Source organism: Aphelocoma coerulescens, chromosome 13 (genome assembly GCF_041296385.1).
Source record: "Aphelocoma coerulescens isolate FSJ_1873_10779 chromosome 13, UR_Acoe_1.0, whole genome shotgun sequence".
In the NCBI taxonomy this organism is placed as follows: Eukaryota; Metazoa; Chordata; class Aves; order Passeriformes; family Corvidae; genus Aphelocoma; species Aphelocoma coerulescens.
The window spans coordinates 12,933,399-12,946,134 of NC_091027.1; the positions used below are offsets into that span (position 1 = coordinate 12,933,399).

The following is a 12,736-nucleotide window of genomic DNA, read 5'->3' on the forward strand; positions in this document are numbered from 1 at the left end:
AGGATACATGCCTCTACGAAAGCCCAGAGAGCTTTTAACTCATCCTCTATCCCTGGCACATGCAACAACCTCTAATGTTCTCACCATTAAAAGGAAACGCTGTGCTATAGGGGGGTGTGAAATACTGCCTGGAACACGTGCTGGGTGTTTGCAATTTGCCACCACTTAAAGTACAACTCAACCTTCCTCTGCTTTAAAGGAAGGCATAAAGCACTTGAGAAATAAAACTTACAGCAAGTGCAAAACGAACATGCTCAAAAGCAGAATATGTAGAGACAAAAATCCCACTCAGACTACATGAGATGACTTGGCTTGTGCATTCAGGTGTCAACTATCAATAGAGCTAGCAAAAAAGTGGTGCCAAAAATGCTGGCTAAAAGCTAAATATATCATTCAACCTTCATTTCAGAAAGATTTCTGAACATCAAACAAGCTGATAGACTTCACTGAAAAAAAAAAGCATTCTTCTCAGGATAATTATCACCTAGGCTTTATTGCAATCTTAGTCTTCCTAAGGTAATTTCTAAAAACCATAAAATCCACCTGGATTTGAGCTCTTCCATGCCCTCCTGAGATGAAGAGTACTTCCTCCCATCAGCAAGATGTGTATGTGTTCAACATCTGTATCAGTACTGATAAAACCAGTTTAGAGGTGTGTATCACTTCATGTACTAGTGACATACAAACATGTATTTTCTTTAAAGACGGAAAAGATCAAATACAGCTAACAGGTTTGCCTTCCTATAAACCTTTCTTTTTCAGAAAAGGTCGGTTTACTCCTCAAAGAGAATTTTAAGCCTGTCAAGCAATTCACAGTAACCCTCGCAAGGTATCTTGCAAATTTTAGGCTGAAGTAGAAATAACACCTCAACGGTTCTAAGAAAAAACTTAAGTACCTTAAACCCATTGATATAGGATCGTAAAGGTCTGCAAAATGGATTCTTCAGCCAAGGTTCAGTCTTTTTAAGGAACTGGTAATCACTTTGGAACACTTATTAAATAAATAAATGCCTGGGGCCACAAGCATGCCCAAAACAGAAGCACTTTACACTAAGCGATTTCCTTTACTTGCCTAAAGTCTGTTCAGGAGGGAAATATTTTCAGCTCCTGGAATAGTTTTCAATGCTGGTTTGAGTGCTGGATGTGTCATGGAGTGATTTTCTCTGCACACCCGGGCTATGTGTGGATGAAATTATTTCTGTTGCACATCCCGGCCAGAATAAAGTAATGCCTTGATTATCTAACACGAAAATGTTGTTGGAAGGTTTTTGTTTTTCCCGCAGTTTTGGTGACAATCTCACCTTCCATTAATATACCAAAATATATCGGGGGACTCAAAAGCGTTAAAGACATGAACCCTTTAGTGCCTTGTACCTGAGAGGTTTAAGCTGAGCCGGAGATGAGAGCAGTAACGCACCGAACCCTGCCAGCCTTCAGCCGTGGGGGACAACATCTGCCCTGGCCTGGAAACCCAGCCAGGAGCCATCGCAAGAGTTTAGAAGCCATTTATACTTTAAAAGCCATTTGTGCCAGAGGTGGGTGCACGCTCGGGGAGCTCCCAGCGCCCCAACGAACTAGACTGTCACAGCGGCCTGGGGCGGGAGCGGCGGAGCCGGGCCTTACCGGGGGGTGCGGGCCTCACGCTGGGGGCAGAAGGCGGCCGGTCTGGTTCCGGCAGGAACACGGCCCCGCACGGCCCGGCCCCGCACGGCTCCGCACGGCCCGGCCCCGCACGCGCCGCCGCTCCCGGCCACGGGCGATGGAAGCATAGACGCACGGCCGCCTCAGGAGCAGGCGGGGGGCGGGGCCTGGCGCGGTGGGGCCGCCAGAGGGCGCCACTGCGCGGGCGGGGCGGCAGCTCGCGGGCTCGCGGCGCGCGCAGGTGCCGCGGGGCCGGACGGTGCCCGGCGCTGACCGCCCGGCCCCGCTCCGGACACTCCGGCCCGCCCGGCCCTCCCCTCTCGGGCAGGGAGAGGGGCCGCACAGACAAGGTAAGGGCGCGAGGCCGACTCCCGTCCCGCCGGCTGCGCGGTTGGGGTCCCCGTGCCGTGTCCGTCCCGTCCCCTCCCGTCCCTTCCGTGGCGCGGGCGTTGTCCCTCTGTCCCCGCATCCCACGGCGGAGCGCGCAGGTCGCTCGTCCGCCGGCAGAGCCCTGCAGCAGCGTGGGGCAGGCCCGGGCATGTCCCGGGAGGCGCCGCCTGCGCGGCCCCGCCGTGCCCCGCACAGTCTGGGCTGCGGGGCCGGGGGTGCCTCGGGGCTGGGGCGCTCCGTGCGTGTGCTCGGGCTGCTGTATCTTGGCTGTAGAGTTTGTGAGGCTTTTGGTGAGTTTTCCGCGTTTTAGCTGTTTGATTGGCTCGCGCTGTTTCTCGTGGCAGATGATCGATACCCTGGCGAGCGGCGAGGCTCGGGACCTGCTGCTCCAGCTCCCGGCAATGCTGGAGCTGGAGCTGCGGGCTCAGCCCCGGGCCGCCGGCCTCAGGCTGCTCGAGGCTGCCCACGACAATGGCCTGCGAATGACCGCACGACTGCGAGACTTCGAAGTGAAAGATCTCCTCAGCTTAACTCAGTTCTTTGGCTTCCACACTGAGACGTTCTCGTTAGCTGTGAATTTCTTAGATAGATTCTTATCAAAAATGAAGGTAAGGCTTTTTATAGTATAAGCTGCCAGCCTAGTTCCTCTTCGAAGCTCGAATGTCTTGGGTTTAGAAAAAGGTTAAGCTCGTTCCCGAGCTTCTTGATTGCACAATTAAAAATGGGTGTTCTCCGTTCAGATTTTGGTATTGTTAAGAAAGGTGTTTGTTTGGAGAAGGAAGAACTAAAGGATGCCCGTGGGCTGGGAAACACAGGACGTGTTAATGAGTTAGACCAAGACAGACTGCCTGTCCTGTTGCATAGATACAAGAACATCTTAAATTACTTCTTCTTAAGTGCCTTTTCAACCTGTCAATAAGCCTTGTGTTTATCAAGATGCTGTCGAACACTTAAAATCTGGTCAAACATTAGTTAGCACTCCATTCTCCCGTGCAGATGTGACATGCTGACCGGGCCGTTTTTAATTGTCTAACAAGATAGGATTTACACTGTACAATTTGGACAAGAACAAAAGCTTGTTTTCCTTGTGTATTCAGGCAAAAATGAGAAAGCTAGATGGAATGGATGGGAAAATGATGATTTCAAAGACTTCTGAATCCAGAACAAGCAGTAAAAATGGGGACTGCATTGTCTATGGATTAAATAAGAATTAATATATCCACGTGTACATATATATGTACGTATATATACTTAAAAAAGAGTTAGAAATCCCCATTTTTCACTATCACCTAGTATGTACAACATCTTAAGTCCTAAAAGGTTCCTATTAGGCTGTTTTAGAACCTCATTAGCAAACCAGTTCTACCTCAGTCAAAATTGCTCTGCACTCTTGCTTTTTAGATGAATGAGATGCAACTTACGGTGTGGGACTGTTTTCTGGTTTGGTTAAATAAATATAAGAATATATGATGAAAGACTTAGTTTTCAATCTCCAAAACACAAAACAATCCCCCCGTCCCCCCATAACTTTTTCCTGAAATAGATCTGTGCCTACAGTTTGATACTTCATGTGGTAATAGCTGATCAGAGGCCTACTTCTTTGAAAATAACAACAGTTCACTTTTCTTTAGGTACAGCCTAAACACTTGGGCTGTGTTGGACTCAGCTGCTTCTACTTGGCTGTGAAGGCATCAGAAGAAGAGAGAAATGTGCCCTTAGCCACTGACTTAATTCGAATAAGCCAGTATAGGTTCACTGTTTCAGATATGATGAGAATGGAGAAAATCATATTGGAGAAACTGTGTTGGAAAATCAAAGCTACAACAGCCTTCCAATTTCTACAGCTCTATCATTCATTCATTCATGAGAATTTAAGCTGTGAAAGGTACAATAACTGATACTGATTTTGCTATAACTGCCTATGATCGGGGAATGTAGAATGTAGAAAAATAAGCATGGAAGTTGCTTGAGTAATTGACCTTTCTATACTTTAAAAATCCCACAAACTTTCCCCCTTGCTGGTAATTGTCATAAATGTGAGCATCTGTGGTTTAGTATTATTGTAATTTTAAATATTGTTTGCATAAATTGAGTATTGCTCTCTGAGCCGAAAACCAAACTTGCTCAGTAATTGATGGTATAATAAATCTCTGCTTATGCTGCAGTGAAGTATTGCCTCATTGTAAAGATTGCAAAATCTGACTCAAGAAAGATTCCTTTTGCTAGTAAGCACTGAAATTCCTTGTTAAGCCTGCTTTGATAATGCAACTCTCCCCAGTGTAACACAAGATTTATTTTTGGCATTGGGACTGCCAAAACTGAACACCTGTTTGAATGTAACCCTAGAACTTCTGGGACAAATGAGGCCTTTGTTTAGATAATTAACATTCTTGCTGCTTCTGTGAGTTTCCAGAGTGATGCTGCCTTGATCAATCTTGCATTCCTCTAGATTCACTCATCTGTTTTTATTACAGGGGAAAATACCTTAATTTTGAGAGACTTGAGACCCAGCTAAAGGCCTGTCACTGCAGAATCATGTTTTCTAAAGCCAAGGTAAACATCTTGAAAGTTCAAAAAAAATTAACTGCTGAAACTTAACAAAGCAGTGTTTAAAAACATTTTCTCTCTCCAGCCTTCTGTCTTAGCACTGTCTATTATGGCACTAGAGATAGAAGAACAAAAACTGCTGGAGTTGATGGAGGCATTGGAATTTCTGCAATTACATTCCAAGGTATGTGCAGATAAAATTTCAGGGGAGGATGGAAGAAAAACGAATGAAAAGGTCTACACAATGGGGAAGGGACAGGTGCATTGGAAAATTGGTTTCTTTTGTGGCTTTCTTGTGGTTTTTTTTGGTCTTTTGTCATTTGGCCTGGGATATTTGGCTGCCTGTCTTGTTGAAGAAGCTGAAAGCACATGTACAAAGTAAAGTTCTAATTAGTTATTAACATATGCTATTCTGTCTTGTTATGTAGATAAATAACAGAGAATTGACCTTCTGGAAGGAGCTGGTGTTAAAGTGCCTTATGGAATATTCCTCAAGCAAGTGTTCCAAACCAAATGTGCAGAAATTAAAATGGATTGTGTCAGGACGTACAGCTCGGCAGCTTAAACATAGCTACTACAGAATAACACACCTTCCTACCATTCCAGAGACCACCTCATAATAGGTAACTCCTTGTAAAATCAACTTCTGATAATGTAGAAGTAAAGTTAGCTTGTAACTACCTGCAGGTTCCTTATAGGTTACCTCCTGGAATCATGTAATGTAAGTGTAGTAGGCCTGTTCTCGTATTCATGCTTAAGCCAGTGCTGTACCTAAAGAGGTGACAACCTAATTAATGTATAAACATTGGAGAAAGAACTGATGTGTGTTGTGGTAGCAGAAATGTTCTACAGACATTGGGATCTCATTCACACTAAAATGTGGAGTAAAGCTGGGAAAAAGGGGAAAAAAAACTTGCCTTGCTCCTATCCCAAGAAGAAAACCAGCCTGTTAGAATGAGTTTCTTGTAACTGTTCACTTAAGCCACTTACAGGACAGTTTTTTGCAGTTTTACTTGTATAACTGTTTAGTCAAGGCTAAAATCTGTAATTCAGTTATTCCTGTTGCTGTTTTACTCTGCAAAAATGGTGAACTACTTCCTTACCTAGACTTTACTTCCAGAGGCTACACATTTTTCTATAACTGCTGTCTTCCTGTTGTCTTGTTGTATTAGGATCTCATGCTTTGTTTGGCTCTTGTAGAAAGCACTCCAGTTGACTGGTTGGTTTGGGTTTTTTTACAGGAATACAATAAAATAAGAAGACCATCCTGTGACCTTGTCAACAGGCACACAAATATTTGAGAAACAGTCTGAACCATGATCTTAATAATGAAGAACTCAACTCATGGAAAGAATATGTAACATTTCAGACTAAAGATCCTTCCAGCAAATACCAGTTCTTTCAGTGATGAATACAACAGTATGTGGTGTCAGTTTTCAGTCTTACTTGGTAGACTGTTTACTAGTCAGTGAAATAACAATCCCAATACAAGGAATTTTAACACCTTATAGTTTGTAGAGCAGCTTGTGTAATCTAACCTTGGTTTACAGTAACTGCAGGTGCTGAATTAGATACTAATTTTTAAAACCTGGTTCACTTTCTGGGGAGTATGCAGTACTAGGAAAATCTGACATGCAGTAATGCAGTGCTGCAGTGTGTTAAGAAATGAAAGACTAATCCCACTCAATATTGACAACAACAGCAAATGCCTGCCAGCTTACCTGGTGTGCTGTTTGGGCAGTACCTTGTGTCCATGTGTTCCTGCTGGGATGGGCTCTGGCCTCCTACCACAGTCACATTAAACATGAGCCTATGTGATACCCACTGAACATGTCGAGTAGGCAGAGCAGGAGAAAAGAGAAATTTTACTGTGTTCCTTTAAAAAAGGCAGTCACTAAGCATCAGTAACTGCAGTATTTTGTAAGAGCTGTGGTTTACTGATGCCCACGAGTTATCTCATAGAGTGTAAAAACTTGGTGATACCTAATGAAGACTAAGTGAAAGAACTGGGTCACATGCCCTAAATCTGGCTTTAGTTTTCCAGAGTTTTGCAGTACTAAAAGCTGATGCTGAAAAGGCACATTGTTACAGGTAGAGTAGGAGCAGGGCTAGTTCCCCATCTTGGCCTTTGTGTAGGAGCAATCTAGTTTGAGAAACAAAGCTTTGAAGATTGCTTCAACTCTGATCGCTTTAATGGTAAGCTGATCTCTTTAATGGTAAACACAACTGTTTATTCTGAAGACCAGGTCAGTGTTTGAGGCATATCATGCTTCTAGTGCTAACACAGAAGCGAATGATAAGAATGTATTATTGTATGTTAGATAAAAAGAGAGTCTGGGAGAGTATTGCTAATGTCCTCTTGAATTCTATATCACTGTGGGGCAGGGGCTGTTGGCAAACCTGATTGTCATATGGACTGATGGAGTGGAGAAGGAGAGATGAGAGTGTGGATGAGGTGTTAGCCAGCCAACCCTTTCCTGTAATGGTACCAGCTGAGGTGGAAACCATTCTTTGCATATCTCAAACTAGTTAAAGCTTTCACAGTCACAGGAGACTCCATACCAAAGCTCTCTACTGGACAAATCTAGTCTTCTCATGAGCTCATGGGAGTGATTGCACTGCAAAACGTGAAACTGGGTATTGCACCTGCCAGTGCTGCCTGGGCATTGTGCTGACCTGTGCAAAGTGATTCAAAGGTGTGGTCAGCCTACTGGGAGAGGATGCAATGTGCAATTCTCATTGTCCTGTCTCAATATTAAGATATGTACCTTTAAATTAAACATTGAAATGTGCTTAACTAAGTAGCTTTCTTCTTGTCTGTTATGAAACATCTTAGTAGGAAGCCTATAAACATGATTTATACCTGGACAGTACCTGAAGAAAAATTTCCAGGCAGGAGGTAGGATATAATGGATATTTTTTTTCCAATTTTTTTTTTATAAGGAGCAGCTAGACAACCACATGAGAAAATGTTAAGTATCTTATAATATCTGTTCTTCAACAGTGAATGGGTCAGATTGGGTCAGGCTGGAAGGGACTATGGGTGGGATCCCACCTCCCTGCTCAAGCAGGGTCATCCCAGAATACATGACATAGGATTTCATCCAGACATTTCTTGATTAACCCAGTAAGTCCAAACTGTCTCTGGGAAACCTGTTCCTGTGCACAGTCACTGCACAGGGAAGAACGTCTTCCTCATGCCCAGGTGGAACTTCCTTGGCATCAGTTTGTGCCCATTGTCTCTTGTCCTGTTGCTGGGCACTACGGAGCAGAGCCTGGTCCCTGCTCTGAGCCCTCCCTGCAGACAGGGACAGACAGGGATGAGGTCCCCTCAGCTGTGTTTCCTCTTGAGGCTGAACAGCCCCAGCTCCCAAAGCCTTTCCTTGTAGGGATATCCTCCCTTCCACAGCCTCTGCTGGACTCATTCCAGGAGTTCCATGTCCCTCCTGTCCTGAGCAGCCCAACTGGATACAGCACTCCAGATCTGGCCTCACCAGGGCTGAGGAGAGGGGCAGGATCACCTCCCTGACCTTCTGGCAATGTTCTTCCGGATTCGCTCCAGGATACCATTGGCCTTCTTGTCCCCCAGGGCACTGCTGGCTCAGGGATAGCTCATTGTCCACCAGGACCCCAAGGTCCTTCTCCACAGAGCTGTCCTCCAGCAGATCAGCCCCAGCCTGGTGCATGGGGAGATGCCTTCCCAAGTGTAGATAAGCAGGAATAAGATATCCTTGCATAAAGACAAGTGGCAGATTTATAACTGATTGGTTTACTATGGTGTTTCTAAAAAAACAAACCACCCAAGCAAAACATTCTGCTTAAAGATGTTACTTTTTTATGTACACCTTCCTCTATAGTTTGTGCCTTAGTATTACAAAGTTACCACAGCTTATAAATCAGCTGGTAACATTTTGTCTTCATTCTGCTGGAAAAGATCTTCTTTCTCTTCACTGAAGTAATTACTTTTGTCAACAATCCATTGAAGAGATCACTGAAGTCTTCAACAGTTACATGATTCCAGTCCTTAACTGTAAAATGTAATTTGCCTAAAGGATCACATACAAAAAATTTACTTTTCAAGACTAGAAAAGTCTGGTCCTCCTTTGCTGTAGTTTCCAGAAATTTCTGCCCCACTGAAGTCAAATCCAGGGTTCTGATGGAGGTAAAATTAAAAATTGTTTAGAATAAAAATGCTTTAAAAAATCTCAGCCCACAAACAAAAACCCTAAAATGCTTCTTGTTAATATTCTGCCATTGTTAACAAGAACATATAACAACCAACTTGTCATACATTTATCACAGCACTGAAATTCTCGGAAAATGTGTCAACAAACTTTGAATTGCCATAGTTTGGTTGCCTACTGCTGAAGTGACTTTGTAATGCTGTTCTTGACTTGGCAAGCAGATCTCCCAGAAAAGAAGTATTACGGAAAGTTTAAGAGATCTGGGTTTTGGTGTCCTTTGGAATTGCCTTTTGAAAATCTGCGTACATGCCCTGATGGATAACAAGGTTCATAAAACTGCTGTTCTCTTTTGCAGTACATAGCGTGCCGATTCAGCTGCTAAGTAAAATGATGTAATTCTAAACTCTGCAGACGTACAGGAATAGTTGTCTGCTAAAGGTATAGCAAAACAATTTAAGCACTTTTAGTGAAAGCGCAAGGAAACATCTTTCCCTGCTAACTATTCTACTCCATCTTACGTTATAAACAAGCATATCCAGTAGTTTGATGTTCAAACTTTATTGTAAATATGGCTATGTCATAATTCTAGATAATAGTAGAAGTTGTGTGTAGCCTAAAAAGTGAAGACTTGTTAGGAAGATGCAGTAAGTAAAACAGCAATAGCCACTCTAAACTCACCTGAACTTCTCACAGACAGAATAATCTCTTCAAAGCCCAGTAATAAAACCTTGTAAGCATTTTATAGATATTGAACTAAATCATGTATTTCCATTGCATTTGCTCAGCTTTCCCAGCCATAACCTCTGTGTGCTAACAAAAAATATAAGGAGCAATTATGGTCCTTTAACTTACTTCTCTTTGGAATCGCTCCAGTGTAAGTTTCCTTTGCATCTGGTCCTGCACCCAAGGATCAGCAGCATATTCATTTTCTAACAGAGATGTCCAACAATTTCCAGCATCTCTATTTGTCTTCATTAGAACAATTCGTATCAGCTGCCTATCTTCTGTTAAATGAAAAAAACATAGAACAACCTTTAAACTCAGTCCTATGTGCTGGTTCTTTTCTTGGTTTGGTGAATTTGCCATTAACAAGCACAAGATGTGAAGTAATTTAAATTCTTAATGCCAATGCCAACGCCAACCTGGTTCTTGATAAATAAATAAACATTAACAAGAAAAAAAAGGCTAAAGCAAAGACAGCCTGTACTGTCATCTCTCCCCTTCTGGCCTGTGAAATGCTGAAGCTGTTTTAAGGGATTAAAACACAGTTCATAAGTACTTCTATTGCAAACATAGAGTAACTTCTTGGAGAGGTTCACAACAGAGAAAAGATTTAATCTATTAATATAGACAACTCTGCTAAGGCAATAATGAAAAATTTGAGGTCAGGCTTTACAGAGAGTTATTACCAACAGAAGCTAGAACTAAGTTTTAGCAACATGTGAACAGATGATTATTTAAACACTGTGTATGCCCATAGAGAATATATTGGAAGCATGTTTCAAAGTACATGTGCAGGGTATTTAGTTCTATTGAAGTGAATAAATACAGCATTAGAAGTGTATTTTGAAGATCATTCACATACTGAAAAAGACTGGGCTTCACTTCACAATGTGTGTTAACACTTCTAGTTTAAAGGTTGATTGATAATTTAGTAATTTAAAATAAATATTGAACGGAAAAGAAAATCCTTCATAGGAAAACATTGAGAGGCACAGTCCATAAATATGATTGCCAAACCCCAAAATATTCTGAATGCTTTAGTGTTTATGATACAATGGCCAGATAATTTTTTTCCTCATTATATATATACCTTAGTGCGATTTTTAAATTTCTTTCTGATTCTCTTGCACTGTAGATTTTGACATTCATTCCAAAAATGTAATGCATAAAAAGTAATAATTATGGAGATTCATAGGCCACACAACTGTACCGTAACTGTTTACCTTTAAATGAAGATTTGCAGAAAACTTCTCACTATATGGAGATGTTTGTAACCCATCGATTATGACCTTCCAGGATGTGGCATTTTCTCATTAACCTTAGTCTCAAGTACTTTTGTAATACCTCAGTTCCTTAATCCAGCAATAATGATTGCCTTTTTACAAAGTTATGTACAGGGAAGAAAGTAATCTTTCCCACTGATAAAGAGGGGGTAAACTATTCTGCAGTGTCTATTGGAAAGTTTTACTGCCTTTATAATGTCACTTCAGATGTAGGTTATTACCTAAGGTCCATGTTCCTTCATCAGTTACTGTAGAATCAAAAAGTTTACCCTGCAAAAGATAGGTACAATATTAAAAATCAGTAAAATGTCTTCAGCATCTAGTTCACATTGAGTTATGAAGTTTTACTCACAACTTAACCACCTTCTATTCTGCTGAAAATGAACAGAGTGATCTGGCCCTACAAATACAGACTTGCATGTAGCCTTGTCAAAGAATATAATTCTTGTTACGCAATTTTTTAAAAATGAAGCATTTAATACCTGTCATTGTTTCAGTATCTGGAGTCATTGAAAAGGCTTGTGTTTCTCAGCAGGTAATGCCATTTTTAATAATCTTGTCATGAAAATGCAAGTGTTTTTGCCAGGAGTAACATCTAGCTCTGGTGCAGGATACAGACAGTATGAGCAGTTCATTATAAATGTGAAAGTAAATCTGTCTTTAGGCTGGGGATTTTTTTTGGCTTTCTGGAGCAATTGAAGCTGTCCACTGAAATGCTGCCCACATCCACGTTAAAATCCATGTGAATTTGTATCTTTATTTTTCATAGAATCACAGAATGGTTTGGGTTGGAAGGGACCTTGAAGTTAATCTCATTCCAGCTCCCTGCCATGGGCCAGGACACCTTCCACTATCCCAGGTTGTTCCAAGCTCTGCCCAACCCAGCCTTGAACACTTCCAGAGATGGGGCATCCACAGCTCCTCTGGGGAACCTGTGCCAGGGCTTCACTCATTTCTTCCTAACATCCAGTATAACACTGTCTTCTGACTGTTTAAAGCCCTTCCCCCTTGTCCCATCACTACATGTAAGAAGTCCCTCTCTAGCTCTCTTTTCATATACTGGAGTACATGCACCATCTGAAAAACCTCGTGCAGGTGAATAAAACTGTTTCCAAGGAATGTAACTTTTAATGTATCAAACCTGGGATAAAGAACAGCCACCACAGGGCACGGGTGTGCAAACCTTCTCCCAGGCGACGAATGACAGCACATGACGACACAGTCTAAGCTGTGCCAGGGCAAGTCTGGGTTGGACATCAGGAAGAAATTATACAGAAAGTGTGATTAGACATTGGATCGGGCTGCCCAGGGAGGTGGCGGAGTCACAGTCCCTGGAGGGGACTGTGTTTAAGGGAAGCCCACGGTCGGTTGACACAGTCGCTCATAGGCTGGACTCGATGATTTCAAAGGTATTTTATAACCGAATTGAGCCCGTGCCCCCCCGGCGCCCCGCGGCCTCCGCGTCGAGCGCGGCCGCCGGCCCGTTCCCCCGGGCTGCCCGCGGTACCTGCAGCAGCTCCTGCCCGCGCACGGCCAGCGCGATGTGCCGGCTCCGCAGGCTGCAGCGCACGTCCTTGGCACGGGTGCCCGGCGGGACGCGCACCTCGATGAACACCTCCTCCAGCGTCTGGTACCAGCGGCCCCAGGGCGTTCCGCAGGGCACCACCCCGCTGCGCTCCTCGAACGGAGCCGACATGGGACACGGCGGCAGCGCTCCGCTCGGCGATCCGCACTGATCCGCACTGATCCGCACCGAACCGCACAGACAGTCCCGCACAGCGTCGCGTCCCGTCCCGTCCCGTCCCGCCCCGCTCCCGCTCCGCGATCCCGGCCCCGCTCCCCGCCCCGGCCCGCCGGGAGCGCCCACCCCGCGCACGCGCACCGCCGACCGCGCCACTTCGCCGGGCCCGCAGCGCGCGTGCCCCGCGCCGGGCGCGCCGATTGGCCGAGGCGGGCGGGGTGGCGGAC

General features: G+C 44.0%; 3 protein-coding genes across 5 annotated transcripts in view; 1 reads left to right on the plus strand and 2 right to left on the minus strand.

The window, feature by feature from the left end:
• LOC138118303 (uncharacterized) overlaps nt 1-1,604 on the minus strand; it is a 234,410-nt gene extending 232,806 nt beyond the window's left edge. For all 3 annotated transcript variants that reach the window (XR_011155086.1, XR_011155084.1, XR_011155085.1), the window contains exon 1: nt 1,375-1,604. The gene's annotated coding sequence lies outside the window, so the exon portion shown is untranslated. The remainder of the gene's footprint in view (nt 1-1,374) is intronic.
• Nucleotides 1,605-1,851: 247 nt separating this feature from the next.
• Nucleotides 1,852-7,379, plus strand: CCNG1 (cyclin G1). Its single transcript, XM_069028798.1, has 7 exons — nt 1,852-1,991; nt 2,376-2,639; nt 3,663-3,916; nt 4,506-4,584; nt 4,664-4,762; nt 5,007-5,201; nt 5,820-7,379. The coding sequence occupies exons 2-6, from the start codon at nt 2,376-2,378 to the stop codon at nt 5,196-5,198; spliced, it is 888 nt and encodes a 295-aa protein (XP_068884899.1). The 5' UTR covers nt 1,852-1,991; the 3' UTR covers nt 5,199-5,201; nt 5,820-7,379.
• A 1,011-nt stretch (nt 7,380-8,390) lies between these two features.
• On the minus strand, nt 8,391-12,584 carry NUDCD2 (NudC domain containing 2). The gene is made up of 4 exons (XM_069028799.1): nt 12,276-12,584; nt 10,990-11,038; nt 9,615-9,766; nt 8,391-8,731 (listed from the first exon to the last, which is right to left on the minus strand). Exons 1-4 carry the CDS (start codon nt 12,462-12,464, stop codon nt 8,648-8,650), a joined length of 474 nt encoding a protein of 157 aa, XP_068884900.1. The 5' UTR covers nt 12,465-12,584; the 3' UTR covers nt 8,391-8,647.
• Nucleotides 12,585-12,736: the final 152 nt, after the last annotated feature.

Excerpts from the sequence above, each read along its gene's own strand:
- NUDCD2 (XM_069028799.1), bottom strand. The coding sequence starts at position 12,464 with ATGTCGGCTCCGTTCGAGGAGCGCAGCGGGGTGGTGCCCTGCGGAACG. Across the intron at positions 11,039-12,275 it reads GCGGGCAGGAGCTGCTGCAG|GGTAAACTTTTTGATTCTAC; the intron begins GTACCGCGGGCA and ends TATCTTTTGCAG. Across the intron at positions 8,732-9,614 it reads TGGAGCGATTCCAAAGAGAA|AACCCTGGATTTGACTTCAG; the intron begins GTAAGTTAAAGG and ends TACCTCCATCAG.
- CCNG1 (XM_069028798.1), top strand. The coding sequence starts at position 2,376 with ATGATCGATACCCTGGCGAGCGGCGAGGCTCGGGACCTGCTGCTCCAG. Across the intron at positions 2,640-3,662 it reads GATTCTTATCAAAAATGAAG|GTACAGCCTAAACACTTGGG; the intron begins GTAAGGCTTTTT and ends ACTTTTCTTTAG. Across the intron at positions 3,917-4,505 it reads GAGAATTTAAGCTGTGAAAG|GGGAAAATACCTTAATTTTG; the intron begins GTACAATAACTG and ends TTTTTATTACAG.